Consider the following 19,466-nt stretch of genomic DNA (forward strand, 5'->3'; position numbering starts at 1 on the left):
CTCTATATTTGATGGGCTTTTTCTGCTGCCCAAAGGGCCCAAACATTAGGTTCAGGCTTTGCTCAAGGAGCCCAAAATATAAGGTTCGGGCTTTGCTCAAGGGATGAAATTGTTTGCTTCCTAAAAAGAATGTTACTTAGTGATACTAGTAATTCACGTGTTAATATGTTACGAAGTTAAAGTGCAGATAATATTAACACATAGATACATGTGTTGTAACATATATCACTACATGGTCGCCGCTCCGGCAAATAGCTCAAATTTGTAGTTTTTAGGGTAAGAGAATTGAGTTAAGACATAAAATAAGTCAACCATAATAATTTGACATCAAATTCGTCAGTTATGAAAATCGAACTTGATAATTCCGATTTACAAGTAAAGAGGAATAAACCTAAACTGGAATACCTTTAAATTCTAGTGCTAAATGAGTTTTCAGCTCAATTATTACTAGTCAATTTCCCATTCACGGGCAATAAGTAAACTTGCAGGAAGAAAAAAACATTCATTATTCACATCCTTAACGCATCCAGAAAAAATTAACTAAACTTAGATCACCGTTTTGGTAAACAAACTTCAAAAAGATATGCCCGATGTAACCCAGCGTATGCCGTATGGTATCCCAAGCCTCCGATACCAGGACAAAACGATGTCTCATTTCCTTTGAAGCAGCAATAATGTCACTACAAGTAGAAGTCCATGAAATAGCTCCTCCTCGGAGCAACTTTCGTCATTGTTTATCTAATAGCTTGTCCAGGGCCCCTTCTGGCGCGAAGGTCATTGTATGTCCTCGTAACATGTTGCAGTCGTGGATCATCTTCAGGAATCTCACGTTTCTGCCATTTCAGACACAGAAATGAAGGAAACAATTGTCAAAAACCACAAAGATGACACACTGAGTCCGATTATTAGGACTTATATTAATACATCGTAAGGCCAGAGACTCACTTTTAATCCCTTGTAATATGCTTCTACCGAAAGGAATTGAGGAACTATTTTACGCGCTTCCATCAGGTCCCAGATATAGTTGGCAACACTATAACCTCCAGTCTGCAAAAAAGAGCACAAAATATTTATAGTAAGACAATCGAAACTAATACAAAATGCATAGACCCAGGACAGGTGAAGAATTCTTTCAATTCTTTATAGCAATATAGCAACTAGAGATAACTCTTTTAAGTTGCGCACCTCGTCACCAGCAGCTTGAAGGAGAAGATCACTCCCCATTTTTGGACTTAAGAAGAAGCTCCGGGAATTCATATTCACCTGCATTGGAACATGAAAACCTTAAAATGATTTTGACTACGGCCGTGATTTGAAATATCAAAAACTTGATTTAAGAATTAGAAGCTACAATAGAACAACCATACCAGTGTTTCTTCGGCAATTTTCATTCCCTTGGGAGTATATCCAATCATGGCTCCCTCCACAAGCGTCTACAGAAACATAGTTCAGCGTAAATTAGGGTATGCATCTGAATGATAAAAAGACTAATAACACATTAAGTGAAAAAAAAAAAATTATCATTTTGTGTGGCAGAGATGCTAAAACAAAGCATCAGGATACAATACGTTATAATAAGAAAAGATTAAGAACAAACAACTAGCCAGCCACATATTTCAACGTTACATATTAAATAGGACAAACTGAACCAATTATACTTGTTCCTGGCACAATTATGTTTTGGATTTTAAACAAAAACATGAGAAAAACTGATAAAAATGGTTTCTACGTAAGCTAGTCAATGAAGCAATAAATCAGATTCTCTTAAACCAAGAACATTATTCTCACTTTTGAGTTTTTTCCACAACACATAATCAAAGGACCAGTGTCCATATATGAAAAGAAAGTGATGGTTTCATGACAAAAGAATTGTGTTTGTTGCCTAACTCACCGTATATAGTTCTACTACAGGAGGCTTTCCTGACTTCATATAGTCTTCAAAAGTTTGAACACCATGGTCAATGTCCCCTGAGTGTAGATAACACCTGAATAAAAAAAATTAGCAGTGAAGACAAACGGACACAACAGAACCAATTGAGGTTACATTAACGCACAAGCAAGACAATACCATCTTAAACATGTAGTGCATTTAATAAAATTTTGTAATAAAAGGTTACTTACCTCATTATTTGCAACACAATAAACAGATCGGGACTTTTTCCTTCCTTCGCTAGCATCTCCTGAAGAGTTTCCATCACCTAGCATAATTAACAGAAGTGAAGACATAAGAATCAAACTTTTATGGCAAAGGGAAAAGAGAAGGGAATCTTATTAGGCAACTTAATTTATGGTTGTATTGTTCAAACCATACAGCATTTCTTCATAGTTTGATTCATAACATAATGAAAGAAAAAACTAAATAATGGTAGGGAGTATGAATCATGAGAGCCTCTCAAGGTCATAAAACTTATGAACCATGTAGTGCCACATCCATGCATAGAGTGGTATATTGTTAGGTAGATATGGATATTGCCCAATAACAAAAGATTGAAAGTACAATATCAACAAACCAAGAAAAAGACCCTGCAAGCAAACAAGATACAATGGTTTCTTTAGTGGCGTTGAGATGAGATAATAGAGATGTGAGACATTACCTCTACATTCCTGAGGTCTGCGCAAGCATGGAACGCAGCATGATAAACGGTTAGTTGCCTATTCAGAAACCCACCCCTATGAGAATATTCAGCAGTTGGCATATTATACAACTCTTCTTCCGTCACACCCATCATCACATTTTCAGCAGTCATACTTGATCCTTCAACCGATGACCACTCTTTTGATCGCTCAACAAACTCTATAATCTTAGTGCAAATGGAGAATATAAGAGCTTTGAACAGAAACAAAATAAAAGCTTACTTCAAACCAGAGGAGAAAACGATTAAATAATTACTTTGGTGCCGAAATCATCTGGTAAAGGGGTTTTGTTCCTAAGTGCAGTTACAAGTCCAGCGTAGCAGAACCTGTTTAGCCCAAGACCAGCAGCAGTCATGTCACGGACAATTGCATACCTGCATCAACAATGTAACGCAGAATTAACCGCATGAGGCACAAAATCAACATTTGGAATAACGAAACAAGCACAGAAAACCAGAGCATAAAAGAAGAAACATACACTCGATCTAATCGGCCAGTAGCTGCGCACGCATTGAGCAGACACATGTAGGTCTGTACCTTGGGTGACACTTCATAGTTCTTCATGTCTTCCAAAATCTGTTAAAATATATCACATCAAGACATAGTGACATACCCACATTCCCTTGTTAATGATCGGACTGGGCTATAAACAGCAAAAAACCTAGAGTACATCACTTTACGGCATACATTTGCTATGTTTAACGGCCAGATGTTCGGTGAACAATCCAACAGAATTTAGCCGGTATCCGCTTAAAATGCAATGTATACTATACATCCATGTACATTGTACAATATAGAAGGAATCTTACAAGTGGCAGTAAAAACCCGCACCTGAATCGCTTGATCAGAGTGCTTGCACTTCCCACACAATGTGATCAATATGTTGTACATATTAACCTACAACAACGCAATCGATTCAACATCCACACACACACACTCGCATTTTCCGAAAAAACGAAACAAAAATGCCGATACAAATTTAAACAAATGACATACATCAGGGGCCAAGCCCATGGATTTCATCTGGTCAGCGAAGAAGAAAGCGTCCTGCAAGCTCGAGCCTTTGAGGGTGCCCAGTATGAGCGACCGGAAGCTGTCCTGGTCAGGCTGGACGCCGTCGAGCATCATATCCTCATACGCATCCCTCAGCAGGAAATGCTTCCTCTGAGCAGTGAGGGAATTGAACACGCTGTTGTACTCCGACACGTTGTTGGCGTAGTTCCTCTTCGCGTATTCCTCCGTCGTCGCCGCCGCCGCAAAGTACCGCCGTCCCAGAGCTCGCAGCGCCGGCCGACACTGACCTGCAGCGGCATGATTCAGTATAAACATTTTGTCCCCAAAATTTCAAAAAATTAATGGAAAATCAGAGCTCTGAAGCTTTGGATTACCAGTAATGGATTGGAGGATTCTCATGGTTTGCTCTGTGGTTGACTCGCTGTGCGACTCAGTGAGTGAGAGTGGCGAGTTTATCTGTTTCTAAACCCCCAAAACTCTCCCAAACCCTCTTTCCTTTCTGCTTCCTTCGTTTTTGCCTGCGTTTCTCTCGTTCGCTGGCTTGAACAGATGAAACGCACCGTTTTCATGCGATTTTACCATGTGGGCTTTTTAAGGACTACATTTAAATGGGCCCATGTATTAAAGCCTGTAATTTTGTCGTGGTCTATGAAGCCCAAACACTGATCTCAAGAGGTCCATTTGGTGGCTGAGGACCCCACAAGATTAGGGTTTTTGATTCGGTTTCGAGCTTAATACCGTCGGTAATGATTTCATCAGACACTGACCACTTAGTTTGCATACCAAGACTTCCAATTCGGATCGGATTTCAAAACCAAACCATTAGTTTATTTTGATCTAGATTTATTTTTTCTGGACCTCACTGTCTGTAGTTTAATAACCTGGAAATTCAAATGGTTCAAGAGAAAGAGATTAGGGCATTTGGTTTGTCTGAGGTAGACGAGTGAAATGAGCTAACAGAGATAGTTGGATTCAATTTGAGTGTTTCTGATTCTTAGACTCTAGACAATGAAATCCAAAGACAATTTCAACTTAGTCCACTCCTATTGATTCCATTGCTTCTATATAAAGAAACTTGTAATTAAATCACTTCATGTTAAAACATTGTCCAAATTAAGTCTACTCTGACTATGTTAACTCACTAAACATATGGTTTAACTTTGACAAAAACAATTGTTAGTAATATGAGATTCGAACTTGATGCAAATGAACGAATATACTCTACGGACCAAATAACTCAGCAAGCCTCTAAATAATATAAAACATATCTAATTAGTCATGTCACGTCTCAGCCAACGAAGCTATGATCTTAATCTTGATATTGCACAATTAACTGATGTGAGATTATGATAGAATTGTTTCGTTTTTGGAGATTTGATACGTTTATAAATTGATGGATGAAGTTGAACATCGTCATCACTGATAACCCTACACTGATATAAGTGATAGCAAAGCATAATATTTATATGTGACTTGCAACTCCCAGCTGCCAACTCCCTTTCATATTTATTTCTGTTTGGTCAAAAGTATGTTACCAGTTATTTCCATTCATTTAATTGAGTTGTTGTTTGTGATTAAGTCCCAATTGCAAATTGCAACGTGCCAATGTCCCATTTTGTCCATATCGGGAATACAGCTCGATGCACCAAATGTCATAATATTAGTGGTTGAAATTTTTTTCAAGTATCCAACAATTTGTATTATGACACTTGGTACGGCCCAAAATTTTTATGTAATAATCTTTATATTTTATTGTCAATAATTAGTTTATGGAAAATTTATGAATTGGGTGTGGTGACTGGGGAAAGTAAGATCAAAGTGATCAGAAGCGATATTGTAAATTTCTTGGGCAAGATTCAACCTTAAATAAGCGTAAATGATCGATCACACTCTTTAATTTAGTAGTGCACTGTCTTAATTAACTAGCATAACTCAAATTTGCATAATACATACGAATTTGATTATATTATTATATTATTATGTGCTTGTGAGCATTACACATAAAATACAAGCGATATTTGTGACCAAAAAAGCTAGAAAACTCGTTAACATTAAAAATAAAGCCGGTCCTGAGGAGATGCAGGTGGTGCCATTATCGGTCCTGAAAGGATGCAGGTGGTCTCATCGCCGACCCTGAGAGGGCGTAGGTGGTGCCATTGTCGGCCTTGAGGGGCGTATGACCGAATGGATTAAGCAATGTTTTTGCTTGGGAGGGCATAGGGTTTGCTGAACTGAAGGGAATGCTGAGTAGTAGTGCCCTTGTTGTGAAGGGCCTTCAACGAGGAAGGGTTGACCTGCAAGAACAAATAGTTGCCAGCAAAGAGATCACCAAAGTGCGACTGCCCTTCCTTGAACCTCCTCACCACCTTTGCATACAGAGCAGAAATCACCTTCACCCTCCTCCTCAAGAACAACAACCTCCTCAGGCTCGGAACTCTGAGCTTGAACGATCTCCTCCGAAAGTGAACCCTTCTGAACGGTCTAAACCTGCACCAACTAGTAGTAGCATTGTTTGTCCTTGACCTCACCACCACTCTGTTCTTTTCGAAATCGAACTCGTCATCATCGAGATCCTCGTCGTGTGTGAGTCTTTGGTATGCAGGGAGCCTGGAGGAAGAAGAAGAAGAGGTCATTGGAGATAACTTCAAATGTTGTTTGGAGTTGGATGGAAACTGTGAGGGATATGAGATAATGGTGTTTGGGTTGAGTGGTTGGATTTTATTTTCTTTGGGTTAGGGTGGTTAATAATGTGATGGACAAGGAAATATGTGGTTCGAGGAGGTGCATTCAATGAAACAAACAAGGTGGGTCAGTAATTTTCATGTAGCAAACAAGCAAAGCAGATGAGGTGGTGAGGTGAAGTTAATGCTTTAGCCAATGTCAACCGTTTCATGTATTCGGCTTGAAAAACAGGTCGTGTATGTCGTGTTCATGTCGTATTGTGTTATATCTGTTATTTTAACAAGTCGTATCGTTTCATGTCATATTCATTTATCTTAACTGTTTCTTAACATATGCTCTGATGGTGACTTGATTTGTTAATGGGTCGTGCCGTTTCATGTTGAGTTAATGGGTCATGCAAGAAATTATTATGCCTAATGTCTAGATCTAGAAAGCGATATCTTATCAGATTCTTAACGAATGGCCCAATAACGATCTGACATATGTCAAGTATAACAAAAATTCCTTTGGGGATATTCAGAAGGTGTAAAACTAGGCAACGAAAAAGCTTAGTACTTCAACTAGAGGAGCAACCAGTTAGTTCACCAAACCTCGATCTAGGATCACACATTCTACATGTTCGAAGAATTCAGTGCCGAAAAACCGACTCCTCTCATAAACTGCGTTCTCAAAATGATCATTGTTGTACTCTAATAGATGACATAACTAATACGTCATTCATTCTATTGTAATATTATAACACATAAATTAATAGGACAAAAAACACCATGCATGATGCATCACGCTCTTTTAGACAAAAACAACATATTGATATAGAGATAAAGACATCCAACTTTAACACGCTTGTCACCGATTTGAAGAATCGAGCGAAAAGAAACGTGACACCTCCTCCACTCTTTCAAGCTTCAATCCAACACCGATGGAGAAAGAAAATGACCACACAAAACACATGAATCCCTTGATTCCACAACTAAGTCATACGTGTCTACTACCAACATTATTAATTTTTTCCCTTTTCTTTTTATGAAAAAGTAAAAAAATTGCCTCAAATAATTGTATAAATTCTTAAGGCTTCGTTTAGTAAGTCGATCTGGATAAAACTAGACTAGACATCGAGAACTAGGGCAAGATTTTGAGTCATATACCTTGTGACCCATGTTTAAAACAATTCGTACTACCCATGCCGATTTCGTGGACCAAATAATGATAAAATTTTAATGTTAAGAATTTTGTTTGTCAGTGTGTTAAGAAATTTAATTGCACGTTGAGGAAAGTGATCAAAATTGTTAATTGCAAACAAATAAATTTTGACTTATAACAACGACCAAAAATCTTTAACAAAAAATTTAGGTAGAGATACCCAACAAGCTTGTACTTCTAACCTAAAAATTTAAATAAAGATGCCGAACGAGCCTATATTTTAGTCCTACTCAACCCGACATTAGACCAATGCAACTTTTCCAAAGTTTCTCTCCCTAATTACATCCAATCGACACATGAAGCTTTGAAAGCAAGCCATGCTCAATTATTTGAATTTTTGCTTAAGCTTTTGCCATAAGCAATGGAAAGGGATCCGGAGAGGATCCCTTTCAATAAGCAATCATCTAATCACTTGGACGATGGGACCACCATCCACAAGAAGTCAACCTCCCTAGAAATAGCAGACCACCATCTCCTATTTTACGAATCGATATCATTTCTGTGTTCGGAACCGCCAGATTCAAACTCATTACAAATCTTACGATCACATTAGTCAATTTTACTAATTCACCTCGACGGTCAAAATCTCTCTCCCTCTTTTGAACCGTCCAATTTCTCAGTCTAACAGGACCGTGAAATCCGAAGAGGATCTGAATTCCTACTTTACCCCAAAGAAAGAAAAGAAGAGGACCACTGGATCGGCATCTATAAAGCAAAGGCAACAATGAAATTACAAATATGTACAGAGGGCAGCATTTCATTTCTTTTTCTTTTTAAACAACCCAAAAAAATACCAGACACCCGGATCATTATCATCATATGTTGATCTTCCAAAGCAATGGACTACAAAGAATGTGATTAAAAATAATAAAATAAAATAAAACACCCAATACAAACAATGCTCTCTGGCACGAAAGAGGGTCGTCCTTAATACAGTTTTATCCGGGTTTGGATTGCCGTTCTGCATATTGGGCACGTTTGAAGATCCTGTCCACAGTCGCAACATGTCTGCGCCGGAAACATAAACACTGAGAAGTAAGAACACGGTGCTAACAATATGATCGTCTCAACTCATGTTGAAACTATAACTCAAAAATGTACCTGATGCCCGCAACCAAAGGCCATGTCTTTCGGATTCGTAAGGCAAATGGGGCAAACCTGTTAAACACCATATAAAAGGTTAACCCACGAGTGCTACAAACGCATCAAAACAGGTTTAAAGGTGGCTGCTGAGAAGTTCGCATACCTGATTATCATAGGTAGAACTGGGAGCAGATGGAGCTGTACCGACGGAACTGCTGTCTCCATAATAAGGGGGAACACTACGCTCATAACTGGTAGTTTGAGAAGGTTTCGTGAAAGATGGTGTACTGAAACTGGTACCACGAGAAGGTTTTGAGCTGCTGAAAGATGACGCACCATACACTGGTGGGGGAAGAGGAACCCTCTCAGGAATATTGCCCTTCCGACCGCTGCCCATTTTCAAGAACAGAATTGTGTATTAACATTAAGTACACAGTGGTATTCAAACAGCTTTTAGAGATGAGAAATATGGACAGCATTGTTACCCCAGTATACTAAGTTCTAATGTCGCTTTATACTGAGAAGGAATTTCCATCAAGGCTGCTAGAGCAAATTCCGTCTCCTTTCTTGATGGTGGCACATTCTTTGACATAATTTGCGTAAAATTCACAAACTACAAACAACAACAAAAATTTGCTTTCCAGTTATGTACTTTCCAATAATCATAAACGAGCGATCATGAGTAACATAAAGAAACTCGTATTAAAATGCCAAGAACTTACTTGGAAATTATCAAATGCCCGAGTAGGAATATTGTCATCAAATTCTTTCATCATGTCCCAGGGCCCATCTCCAACACCAACTAATATAATTGATAGAGGGAGCTTGCTGTGATAAAATAAGTGTACAAGATCAATAACGGTTGGTAAAAAAACGACGACACATGTTTAGGAAAAAAAAACTACCACACTCACCTTGCTGCAACAATGGCATTAACTGTGTTCTGCTCCTGAGGGCTCAGCCTGCCATGTTCAGTATCAACACTTCTAGTTACCTAAGGCAAAAAATCACATTATGTCAGAAAAAAATATTGGGAAAACTTGCAATTACAATACAACATTGCCACTTGCAACCATCATAAAACAGGAGAGCAAGAATCAGCAGAGCTTGTTAAGAATAGCTTCAAGATTACGCCTATGGACTATCCAACAACCTAACTTATCACACAACTTAAGGAGACAGGGCAGGCACCACTCAGATATCCGCAAGCGGATATCCTGAACTGGGATAGACTTTAAAACCAAACAGACAATTCCCATAAGAAAAGGCAGGAATTTCCTTCATAGATAAAACAAGATTATAGAACGGCCAGCGTATACTCTACTAAATAAAACAAGATTAAAACAAGATACCTGGCCATCTGCAATAATCAACAGTACATGGTACTGGCCGTGACTCTCCTCAACAATAGTCATCGCCTGTTCAATTACAGGTGCAAATGAAGTCGGTCCTGCCAGACATAATGAGATAACGTAAGACGACTGGTTAGCTGATACAATGACCATGTCAGGAAACAAGTATATAGGAAGCATCAGTGAAACCTGCAAGCCGTAGCTTAGGAACAATTTCCCTGTAGCGAGTCAATACTTCCTCAAATCCATTGCAATATCTATCATCATAGAAACTAAAGACATCTTGATCATGAGTTGACGCTGCAAAGTGACAAAGTGATGATTATTATCCCAAGTTTGAAAGAACAAAACCTTAGACAAACAAATCGACAATAAATAAATAAAACATTACCATCTCCAAAACCGAAACAGGGAATTAGGTTATCCTCATCAAAAACAGCTAAGGTTTTTCCAATTATGGATATCGCATGTTCATAGGGATTTGGCACATTCCCAATGTGATGCAAGCTTTTTCGGTTAAATGACCTCGCACCTATTCACACAACCAATTTCAGTATCTTCCACAGCAACACATACACAATTTACACTAAATTATTAGATGAGATAAGATACTAATGAGCTTGACCTGTCCATTCATTGCTCTTTGTGAAATCAATACCGACGATAAGATTCGAAGACTCGAGACCAGCACGCGCAAGAGCCTCCGTCACCTGAAAGCAAGTAAAGTTGGTCAACATAATTAACCATCGCAGGCAGTTAAACAAAACTTTAACCCAAAAACAGGGAAGCTTGCAGAAGATACCGCCGCGCTAATCTTACCTCCTCCAGGGAATTGTAATTATCAGCAATTCTAGAATATCTCCTATCGAACTTCTTCTCCTGAGGCCGATGGGCTGCAGGAGCAGCCGGCCGAGGGGCTGCAGGAGCAGCGTACTCGGGGGCATAGTAAGGCTGTGCTATTTGATAAGATTCCTGGGGTGGTGGTGGATGGCTACTTTCTTGACCATATGATGGTTGAGCATATGACGATTCAGAATATGTTGGTTGATCATCCGTATAGCCGTCCCACGCAGAACTCCAACGAGTAGACGAATCCGGCCTATAGCTCCCCTCTTTTGAACTTCTCCCACCCATTAACCCAACTCAGAATAAATTCCCAAAATCTAAAAGGAATCCTGTTTCCCTTTTCCCTTACGAATGCAGCCCACAAAAATCAACCGAACGAGTCGAAATCCGCACCTACAAAGCAGCCAAAACAAAACCCAGAACGCAGAAACTATGAACTCAAATCCGCACCTAAAAACAGCCAAAAAAGCCCCGGAAAGCGAAAACTTTGAATTCAAAATACACACCCACAAGGCAGCCAAAACAAAACCCAGAAAGCGAAAACTTTGAATTCAATACTGGTGGGCGCATATATATATATATATGTGAGGACTCGAAAACAGAGTTCGGAACAGGTGAGGATTGGTGGAAGTCTCTAAAGAAAGTTCGTATTCAGTTTCGCAAATTTGAAGGGTGATTTGGAAGGCTCAAGGACACAAAGTTGGACACGACTCGTTCATACCATTACAAAATTGTATTCACCGCCGACTTAAAACAAACCCCTGTTCTGCTAAGTTTTCTACCTTAGCCGAAAATTAGGCGCCAAGTGTCGCTTCCACCGCAAGCCACAAGAGGGTAAGATTTTGATGGCGTACCCACCAAAACTAATAAAATTCCCAAATAAAAAATCACATGTATAATGCAGAGAACAAGAAAAGACAAAATACTGAAACGAAAAATCAGAGCGACACTGTCGAACGGACTGAGAGATCTCGATCTCGATCGTACGTACCTGAGGAAGGAGGGCTCTGAAACATGGCGAGTAGCCGCCAATGGAAGGCTTGCAGCGATGAGAGGGAGAGGGAGACTGAGTTAGGTTTAATTAGTAGATTAATGGGTTGGTGGATCTAATTAGTCGATTATAAAAATATGATCAGAAAGTGGGGGAAGCTCTTTTTCTTTTGGAAGAAAGTGGGGAAGCTTTAGTTTAGCTCTACTTTTTCTGAGTTCTCTTTTGAAAAACTGAATATTTGAGAAATCGGAATCAGAGGAAAATTGGGGCTGGAAGTTTCGCCGAAGTGGGTACCGCAACAATGGCTGTTACTGTTTTTGGATTCGGTGTTTTTGAAAACGGAGATGGAAAGTTTTTTTTTTCCTCAGAAAAAACTCTGATTTGAATTTCGAGAAAGTCCACCTAGGATATGGATGAATGATTGGGTGGTTGATTGGCTGCGACTGTAGCCTCACGTTCTCCAAACTCCCTAATCTCATCTTGTATTCTGGAAAAAGGTTAATACTTGTTGTGTTATATGATAATGACTTGTTTTTAGATACTTATAATTTTTTAATAAAATGTTTTTAAGTTTCAAAAGTATTTGAAATGTTTTTTTTATAATTCACTTTTATCTCTATTAACTTCTACTAATTAATAAAACACTCATTGTCAACCAAAATCTTATGAAATTACCAGTTTAACATTCTAATTAAAACAGAAAATGAATAAGAACTATGGAACAGAAATGTAATTTCACACAACCAAATTTTGCTATTTTTTTTAAAGCCTCACCTACATGTAATCCTAACATATCTCTAATAAAAATAAAGAATAAAAAAATAAAAACTTCCAATTTCCACATTCTCTCCATCTCTCTTCATCTCTCATTCTATTTCAAAAACAAAAATACAAAATTTTCTCTGTGCCCATATGCTAGTACTGATTATTGGTTCTAAAAATATTTTTACCATAAATATTTTAAATCATTTTAAAAGCATTTTTAAGTAAGCTTTGATTGTGACTAACGTGTATTATTGCATCTTTAAGAAAATGGGAACGCTTTAGAGCTACTTTTTCTGAGTTCTCTTTTGAAAAACTAAATATTTAAGAAAATTGGAATCAGAAGAAAGTTGGGGCTCTGCACATGGAAGTTTCGCCGAAGTGGGTACCTTAATAATGGGTGTTTTTGTTTTTGGATTCGGTGTTTTGAAAACGGAAATTGAAAGTTTTTGAGTTCTGGTTTATTTTTTGTTTAGAAAAAACTCTGGTTTGAATTACGAGAAAGTCCACCTAGGATATGGATGAATGATTGGCCGCGACTGTAGCCTCACGTTCTCCAAACTCCCTAATCTCATCTTGTATTCTGGAAAAAGGATAATATTTGCGTTTCGGTGTGTTTTGTAATATATGATAGTGACTCGTTTATAAATACTTTTAAATTTATTAAAAGTGTTTTTTTATAAATATTTTTAAGTTTCAAAAATATTTGAAGTGTTTTTTTTCAATTCATTGTATTTTTACTAAATATTAATTTAAAAAATTATTTTGTTAAAATTATTTTTATTTATTTTAAAAGCACTTCTAAATGAAATTTAGATTGTCACTTACGTGTATTATTGTATCTTGACATAGTCAAAATCTTTTCATAATATTTGGCAATTGTTTAGTTTATGTGTGTTTGAAGAGATATGATGATTTTTATAACAATTAATATATTTATAATGAATTGACTCGACTGTGACAAGTTGATGTAGATGGGACTATACTTCTGTTTATCCATAGGTGCACCACCGTGTTCATTCTCTTCACATTAACACATTTCGTATAAATTTCATAATCAAAATTGTTTATTTTTCTTAATGATTCTTTAAAGATTTCATGTAAAAAATAAAAATCAATTAAATAAAAGATAATCTAGTTATCTATGTGCACAAAATAAAAAGAAGCTTATCCCGCTTCATTATGCCAATGTCAAATCGTTAATTTGTTACACACGTAACTTAATTGAATTTTTATAGAAATAAATTTTAAATGATGATTAAAAAATACATCAGTCGAACGAAGACTGCGATTGCAAAGTTTGTATTAAAAAATACGTTAACCTAAAGTTGATGTACAAGGTGGTCAATTCACAAGAAAGATTAAGAAGAAAGGAGCTCACCGCCATCATAATGTTCCAATTCACAAGGACAAAATCATGTCTAAAACCCTCTTTACGTATAAGCAGCCCGGAATGGTGCTATGACGGCAACCTATACTTTAAGGGCTCATTTGGAATAATTAAAAACGGTTTTAGATAAAATATTTTTGGATTCTAAAAGCACTTAAAATGATTTTTGCAAGAAGCACCAATGATGTGCTTCTTCCAGGAAGCACCTTAAGTGCTTTCCAGAATTTACTTGCATTTTTACTAAAAATTGGTTTTAAAAATATTTTCACCAAAATACTTTCAATAATTTTAAAAGCACGTCCAAACAAACTTTAAAAGTTTATCTCATGTGATTAAATACATAAATTTTTTCAAATGAACGCACTCATAAAGTGGACGCGAGCATTGTCTAAAGATTCGCATCCTTCTGTCAAGGCCACCCATTTCCGGTCAAGAACCCAAAGGGAATAATCTTCCACCATATTTCTGTGCACCAATGATGGAAACTGTCACTGCAAAAATGAGAAGGACCTTTAATATTTTTAATTAATATGGCTTGTGTATTTGTATACGCAACAATGTGGATGGACATAACTTGTGCAATAAGATATGGTGCAAATCACTCCTGTGACGTCACGACCATTTTGTCACGGCTTTCGACTTATCTTGTTTACACAATATTATTCGGAAGTGCAAAAGGCGGACCACCAGTCAATGGCAAGAGGTAAGGGCACAAAACATAGAGTGGTCCTGCAAGAAGAAAGGTCACTTGAGTTTTGAGTTCCCATAAAAGAAGGGAAAGGGGAAAAGTCATAGTTGCTGTTTCTTTGACATTGGTTTGATGTCATTTTGATTAGAACATCTCCAACCGACTCGGTTAAAGAGTTATAGGCTAAAATATAGTTTATTTTGACACGAAAATCGTCTTCAACCGAAAGCTAGACTGACTTGTGGGTCCCATCCGGCCAAAAATCAGCCACTAGGTTAGCGAGTTGGCCATAATCAGACGTCAAGTTCCTATTGCATTTGATTTTTTTTTTTTTTTGACAAATTTTTTTTTAATTCTAATTTTTTCCTATAAATACCTAAGTCATTTCTACAACATTTCTCACGTCATTTTCATCATTTCATACTATCTTACCTTATTTTATTTCAATTCTTCACCAATTTTCACATCGTTTTCATTATATAAAAATAAAAAAAAATCCGGAGGCTTATTCATTTAGCGACAAGTAGCACTCAAAATATGTTTGAAAATCTTATTTTAATACGGTAGTTTAATTCAATTAAAATAATAAATTATTGAGGGGCTAAAAAATAACCCCCTTTGGTTAAAGATGGGTTTTTTTTTGTCAAAGGGCTATGTTTTGGCCTATGATATTTTGGTCCCCTCGATTAGAGATGATATAAAATATGGTTTGACACTGTTTATTAAAAAAAAAAAAAATCTTGTAGGCCTATAGGACTAAATATGACCCTTTGACTCTCTTTCGGTTGAAGATAACCTTTATGGATTAGAATCAACCTGAACCGAACTAACCCATTGAAACCGGTTGTGACTTTAAATGGTCACAACAAGCTGTGTTTGACATTGTCGTTTAAAAGCTTCGTGTGTCGTAGACTTGGCACCGACTGTGGACTATGACCTTGGGCCATGGTGGCCCTCGCACAACACAACATTCCAATGTGGTAAAAGAATCCCAATGGATTTCTGAAGCTGGCCCCACCTACTTCCACACTCTCAATTCTCATTTGATCCCACAAGGCTACAAACTAGAGTTTGGCGACGACCATCACCATCATTGTCGTCTCCTCCCAATCCTTCTAATTGCCAACAACAAATTGCACAACGTCTTTGGGCATGCATGTGAGAATAGCCAAGGGATGCTTCAAACTAGTGTTTGGCAAACAAACCTTTGACCCGCAAGTCAGGATGAGTCCAAACGGATTAGAAAAGGTACGGGACGGGTTTAAATATTTTAAAAATAAACGGGATGAGTCCAAAGATTAGAAAAAACGAGGGCCTGGCCCGGATTATTTCTCCCTCTCTCTGGCGTCTAGCGACGACCATCACCATCATCTCCTCCCAAAACCTTCTAATCGCCAACAACAAATTGTGCAACGTCTTTGGGCACGCATGTGAGAATTGCTAAAGGATGCTTCAACAGTTGACTCAGAATTCAATGTTTTATGAGCTCATAACCACATTAAAAGTTTAAAAAGCACGGTGAAGGAAGGTTCAAAGTCACTGCCAAGTTTTCCTTAAAAAATACACAAATCGAAGGGTACTTTAGGTATATCAAGTCATCTGCTTGATACCCACGGCGGAACAAGGTCTCAAAGTCGCGGCCAAATTTTCCTTGAAAATAAACAACTTTAGGTATATCAAGTCATTTGCTTGGTACTCACATAGTGTCGACCGCACTTTAGCACCGCCATCCCTTTGTCTCTCCCGCGAAAAGAGGTAGCTAAAGCTGCTCTCACTCTCTCACCCATGGCCATGCTCCAGAAAAACTCGGTCGGATCCATCGGGCTTGACGGCTAGCCCGAACCCGAAGAGCGTACGGAAATGAAGCACAATGGCGAGCTCAGTTCTTTGCCCGCTTCTAACAAGCTGCTGAAGTTCGCTATAATCGGTCTCATTGCGTGCCTGGGCTTGCTCTGTTTGTACTACGGGTGTTCTTTCGGGCCGGGCTCGCGGAGATCCGACGAGGAAGCTTCCGGGTCCGATGGACTCCACCTGCTTTTCGGTGGGTTCGTTCTCCATCGCGATATGGATCATTTGCATGACGATCAGGAGCACAACTCTGAGATCCTTAAAAGCTTGCCTGTATGCAACCCAGTAATTAATGGTTTACTTATTTTTGGTGATTAGTGTAATTGTTGCTAGTTAATCAAAGATTAATGCATACTTCAATTGCATCATTTGGGGTTTTCATTTGGGAAGAAGAAGTTGCTCCCTTTTGTATAACGGATTGTTGTTTCTGGATTTTGTTGAATGCTGTTCTTTATAATCCATAAATGTTAAACTTTTTGTTCCAGAATTGGTACAATGTGCTCATTTTTGCTCAAGTTTATGGCGTTTTCCTGTTTTTGCAGATTTGTGATTTACAGTTTTCAGAGTTGATACCATGTCTCGATAGAAACCTTATCTACCAACTGCGATTGAAGCCGAATTTGACGTTTAGGGAGCACTACGAGCGGCATTGCCCGGCCCCAGAGCGGCGTTATAATTGCTTGATACCGCACCCCGCTTGGTTATAAGGTTGGTCGTCATTGGTTATGTATGAGTTTTACTTTGCTTGACTTCGCTTCCGACGAAACCATTTCTAGAGTTTCAGATAGCTATAAGATGGCCGGAAAGTAGAGATGAAGTGTGGAAGGCCAACATTCCACACACCCATCTTGCACAAGTGAAATCTGATCAGAATTGGATGGTTGTGAATGGGGACAAGATCAGTTTTCCGGGAGGCGGGACGCATTTCCATGACGGAGCTGGTAAGTACATTGTTGCTCTTTCTAGGGTACTTAAACACTGACTCAGTTCTGGATTCTTTTCTATCTTTATTTTGTAGCATCAAAGGAGTAGCAAGTAGAAAAGAAGAACGAAAAATTCCAATTCGCCAATGGTCTATGCTTATTATTTGTGTAGATGTCAAGTACAATATTTGTTAAGACATATTAGGGAGCTGTTATTAGTACTTCAAAAATCTTATTCTATACTCCGCACAAGTATATTTTTCTTTCTAATTATAGAAAGTTTGGAGTGCCAAATGAGATTTTTGAAGTGCTAATAACAATTTTCTATATTTATATACATTTTATTTTAGTTTGGAAGTCGACTTTTTTTTTTTCTTCTTCTTTCTTTATCAAGTTTAGTATCACTGTACTGTGACCCTGTGCAATTAGTTGTTGATTCGTTTTGAATGATCAAATTACAAAATTTGTATAAAAAAATGCGTTAATCTAACGTTAGCGTACAAGATGATCAATTCACGAGAATAACTAACAAAAAAAACTCACCGCCATCATAATGTTCCAATTCACTATGACAAGATCATGTGTAAAACACTCTTTACATAGTAGCGGCCCCGAATGCTGCTACCACGGCAACCTGTTCTCTAAAAAGTCTTTCTCGCGTGTGATTAAATACATATATTTTTTTTCAAATAAACGCACTCATAAAGTGGACGCGAGCATTGTCTAAAGATTCGCATCGTTCTGTCAAGACCATCCATTTCCAGTCAAGAACCATATTTCTGTGCATCAATGATGGAACTGTCACGGCAAAAATGATTAATATTTTTAATTAAATATGGCTTGTGTATTTGTATACGCATCAATGTGGACCGGACATAACTTGTGCAATAAGATGCAGTGCAAATCACACATGTGACGTCAGGATTATTTTGTCACGGCTCTCAACTCATTTGTTTATACAAAATTACAGCACAACCCGAATCAGCTCCAATTAAAGAAAATTAATGGATTGGAATCAGTCCGAACTGAACCAGCCCCAATTTGAATCGGTGATGACTTTAAATGGTCATAGCAAGGTGTGTTTGGTATTGTCGTTTAAATTGAGCTTCATGTCGTAGACTTGGCACCTCCTGTGTGGGCTGTGACCCTGGGCCATGGGACAGGCCTTGCACCACACAACATTCCAGTAGGGTAAAAGAATTCCAATGGATTTTTGGAGTAGGCCTTACGTACTTCTATGCGGCTACAAACTAGAGTTTGGCAAACGAACTTTGGACCCACAGGTTGGGATGAATACAAGCGGATTGGAAAAGAGGGGGGGGGGGGGGGGTTTAAATTTTTTAAGAATAAACGGGATGGGTCCAAAAATTAGAAAAGACGAAGTCCTGACCCTGCTTTTTTCTCCCTCTTTGGCATTTGGCGATGACCGTCACCATCGTCTCCTCCCAAACCTTCCAATCGTCAACAACAAATAAAGCAACGTCTTTAGACACGCATGTGAGAATAGCCAAAAGATGCATCAACAATTGAGTCGAATTCAATGTTTCCTAAGTTCATAACCAAATTAAAAGTTTAGAAAGGGAAGATGGTCAAAGTCACTGCCAATTTTTCCTTTAAAAAAAAACAAATCGAAGGGTACTTTAGGTATATCAAGTCATCTGCTTGATACTCACGGTGGAACAAGGTTTCAAAGTCACTGCCAAATTTTCCCAAAAAATAAACAAGTAGGAGGGTACTTTAGGTATATAGAGCTCGTTTGGAAGTGTTTTTAAGTGTTTTTGGTGAAAATGTTTTTGAAACCAATCCTTAGTAAAAATTTAAGTGAATCCTGAAAAATACTTTTAAGTGCTTCCTGTAAGAGAAGCATATATCTTGTGCTGCTTTTCCTAAAATGTTTTTAGAACTCAAAATCAATTTTACAAAAGACTTTTAATCGTTTTAAAAACATTTTCAACCGAACTCATAATGATTTGCTGGGTACTCAAGTAGTCTCGACCGCACGCTAGCATCGCCATCCCTTTCTGTCTCCCGCGAAAAGCGGGTAGCTAAAGCT

At 38.0% G+C, this 19,466-nt stretch overlaps 3 protein-coding genes across 5 annotated transcripts; all 3 read right to left on the minus strand.

The window, feature by feature from the left end:
• Nucleotides 1-303: 303 nt before the first annotated feature.
• On the minus strand, nucleotides 304-4,166 carry LOC137740186 (pentatricopeptide repeat-containing protein At4g35850, mitochondrial-like). The gene is made up of 12 exons (XM_068480011.1): nucleotides 4,023-4,166; nucleotides 3,631-3,935; nucleotides 3,466-3,531; nucleotides 3,113-3,210; nucleotides 2,891-3,008; nucleotides 2,595-2,801; nucleotides 2,122-2,198; nucleotides 1,892-1,985; nucleotides 1,368-1,433; nucleotides 1,186-1,263; nucleotides 946-1,047; nucleotides 304-833 (listed from the first exon to the last, which is right to left on the minus strand). The coding sequence occupies exons 1-12, from the start codon at nucleotides 4,045-4,047 to the stop codon at nucleotides 735-737; spliced, it is 1,335 nt and encodes a 444-aa protein (XP_068336112.1). The 5' UTR covers nucleotides 4,048-4,166; the 3' UTR covers nucleotides 304-734.
• Nucleotides 4,167-5,837: 1,671 nt separating this feature from the next.
• Nucleotides 5,838-6,281, minus strand: LOC137739249 (uncharacterized). Its single transcript, XM_068478805.1, has one exon. The coding sequence runs from the start codon at nucleotides 6,279-6,281 to the stop codon at nucleotides 5,838-5,840; it is 444 nt and encodes a 147-aa protein (XP_068334906.1).
• Nucleotides 6,282-8,238: 1,957 nt separating this feature from the next.
• Nucleotides 8,239-12,149, minus strand: LOC137739564 (E3 ubiquitin-protein ligase RGLG2-like). 3 transcript variants are annotated; one of them, XM_068479178.1, is made up of 13 exons: nucleotides 11,803-12,149; nucleotides 11,594-11,674; nucleotides 10,785-11,204; nucleotides 10,591-10,675; nucleotides 10,357-10,497; nucleotides 10,155-10,265; nucleotides 9,966-10,063; nucleotides 9,528-9,607; nucleotides 9,336-9,441; nucleotides 9,099-9,226; nucleotides 8,777-9,002; nucleotides 8,632-8,688; nucleotides 8,239-8,538 (listed from the first exon to the last, which is right to left on the minus strand). In XM_068479178.1, the coding sequence occupies exons 3-13, from the start codon at nucleotides 11,097-11,099 to the stop codon at nucleotides 8,458-8,460; spliced, it is 1,428 nt and encodes a 475-aa protein (XP_068335279.1). In that variant the 5' UTR covers nucleotides 11,100-11,204; nucleotides 11,594-11,674; nucleotides 11,803-12,149; the 3' UTR covers nucleotides 8,239-8,457. The 3 variants fall into 3 exon arrangements, with proteins under 3 accessions (XP_068335279.1, XP_068335277.1, XP_068335278.1); XM_068479176.1 differs by lacking the exon at nucleotides 11,594-11,674; XM_068479177.1 differs by lacking the exon at nucleotides 11,803-12,149 and having other exon boundaries at nucleotides 11,594-11,772.
• Nucleotides 12,150-19,466: the final 7,317 nt, after the last annotated feature.

The sequence above is a fragment of the Pyrus communis genome, chromosome 7, assembly GCF_963583255.1.
Source record: "Pyrus communis chromosome 7, drPyrComm1.1, whole genome shotgun sequence".
Lineage (NCBI taxonomy): Eukaryota > Viridiplantae > Streptophyta > Magnoliopsida > Rosales > Rosaceae > Pyrus > Pyrus communis.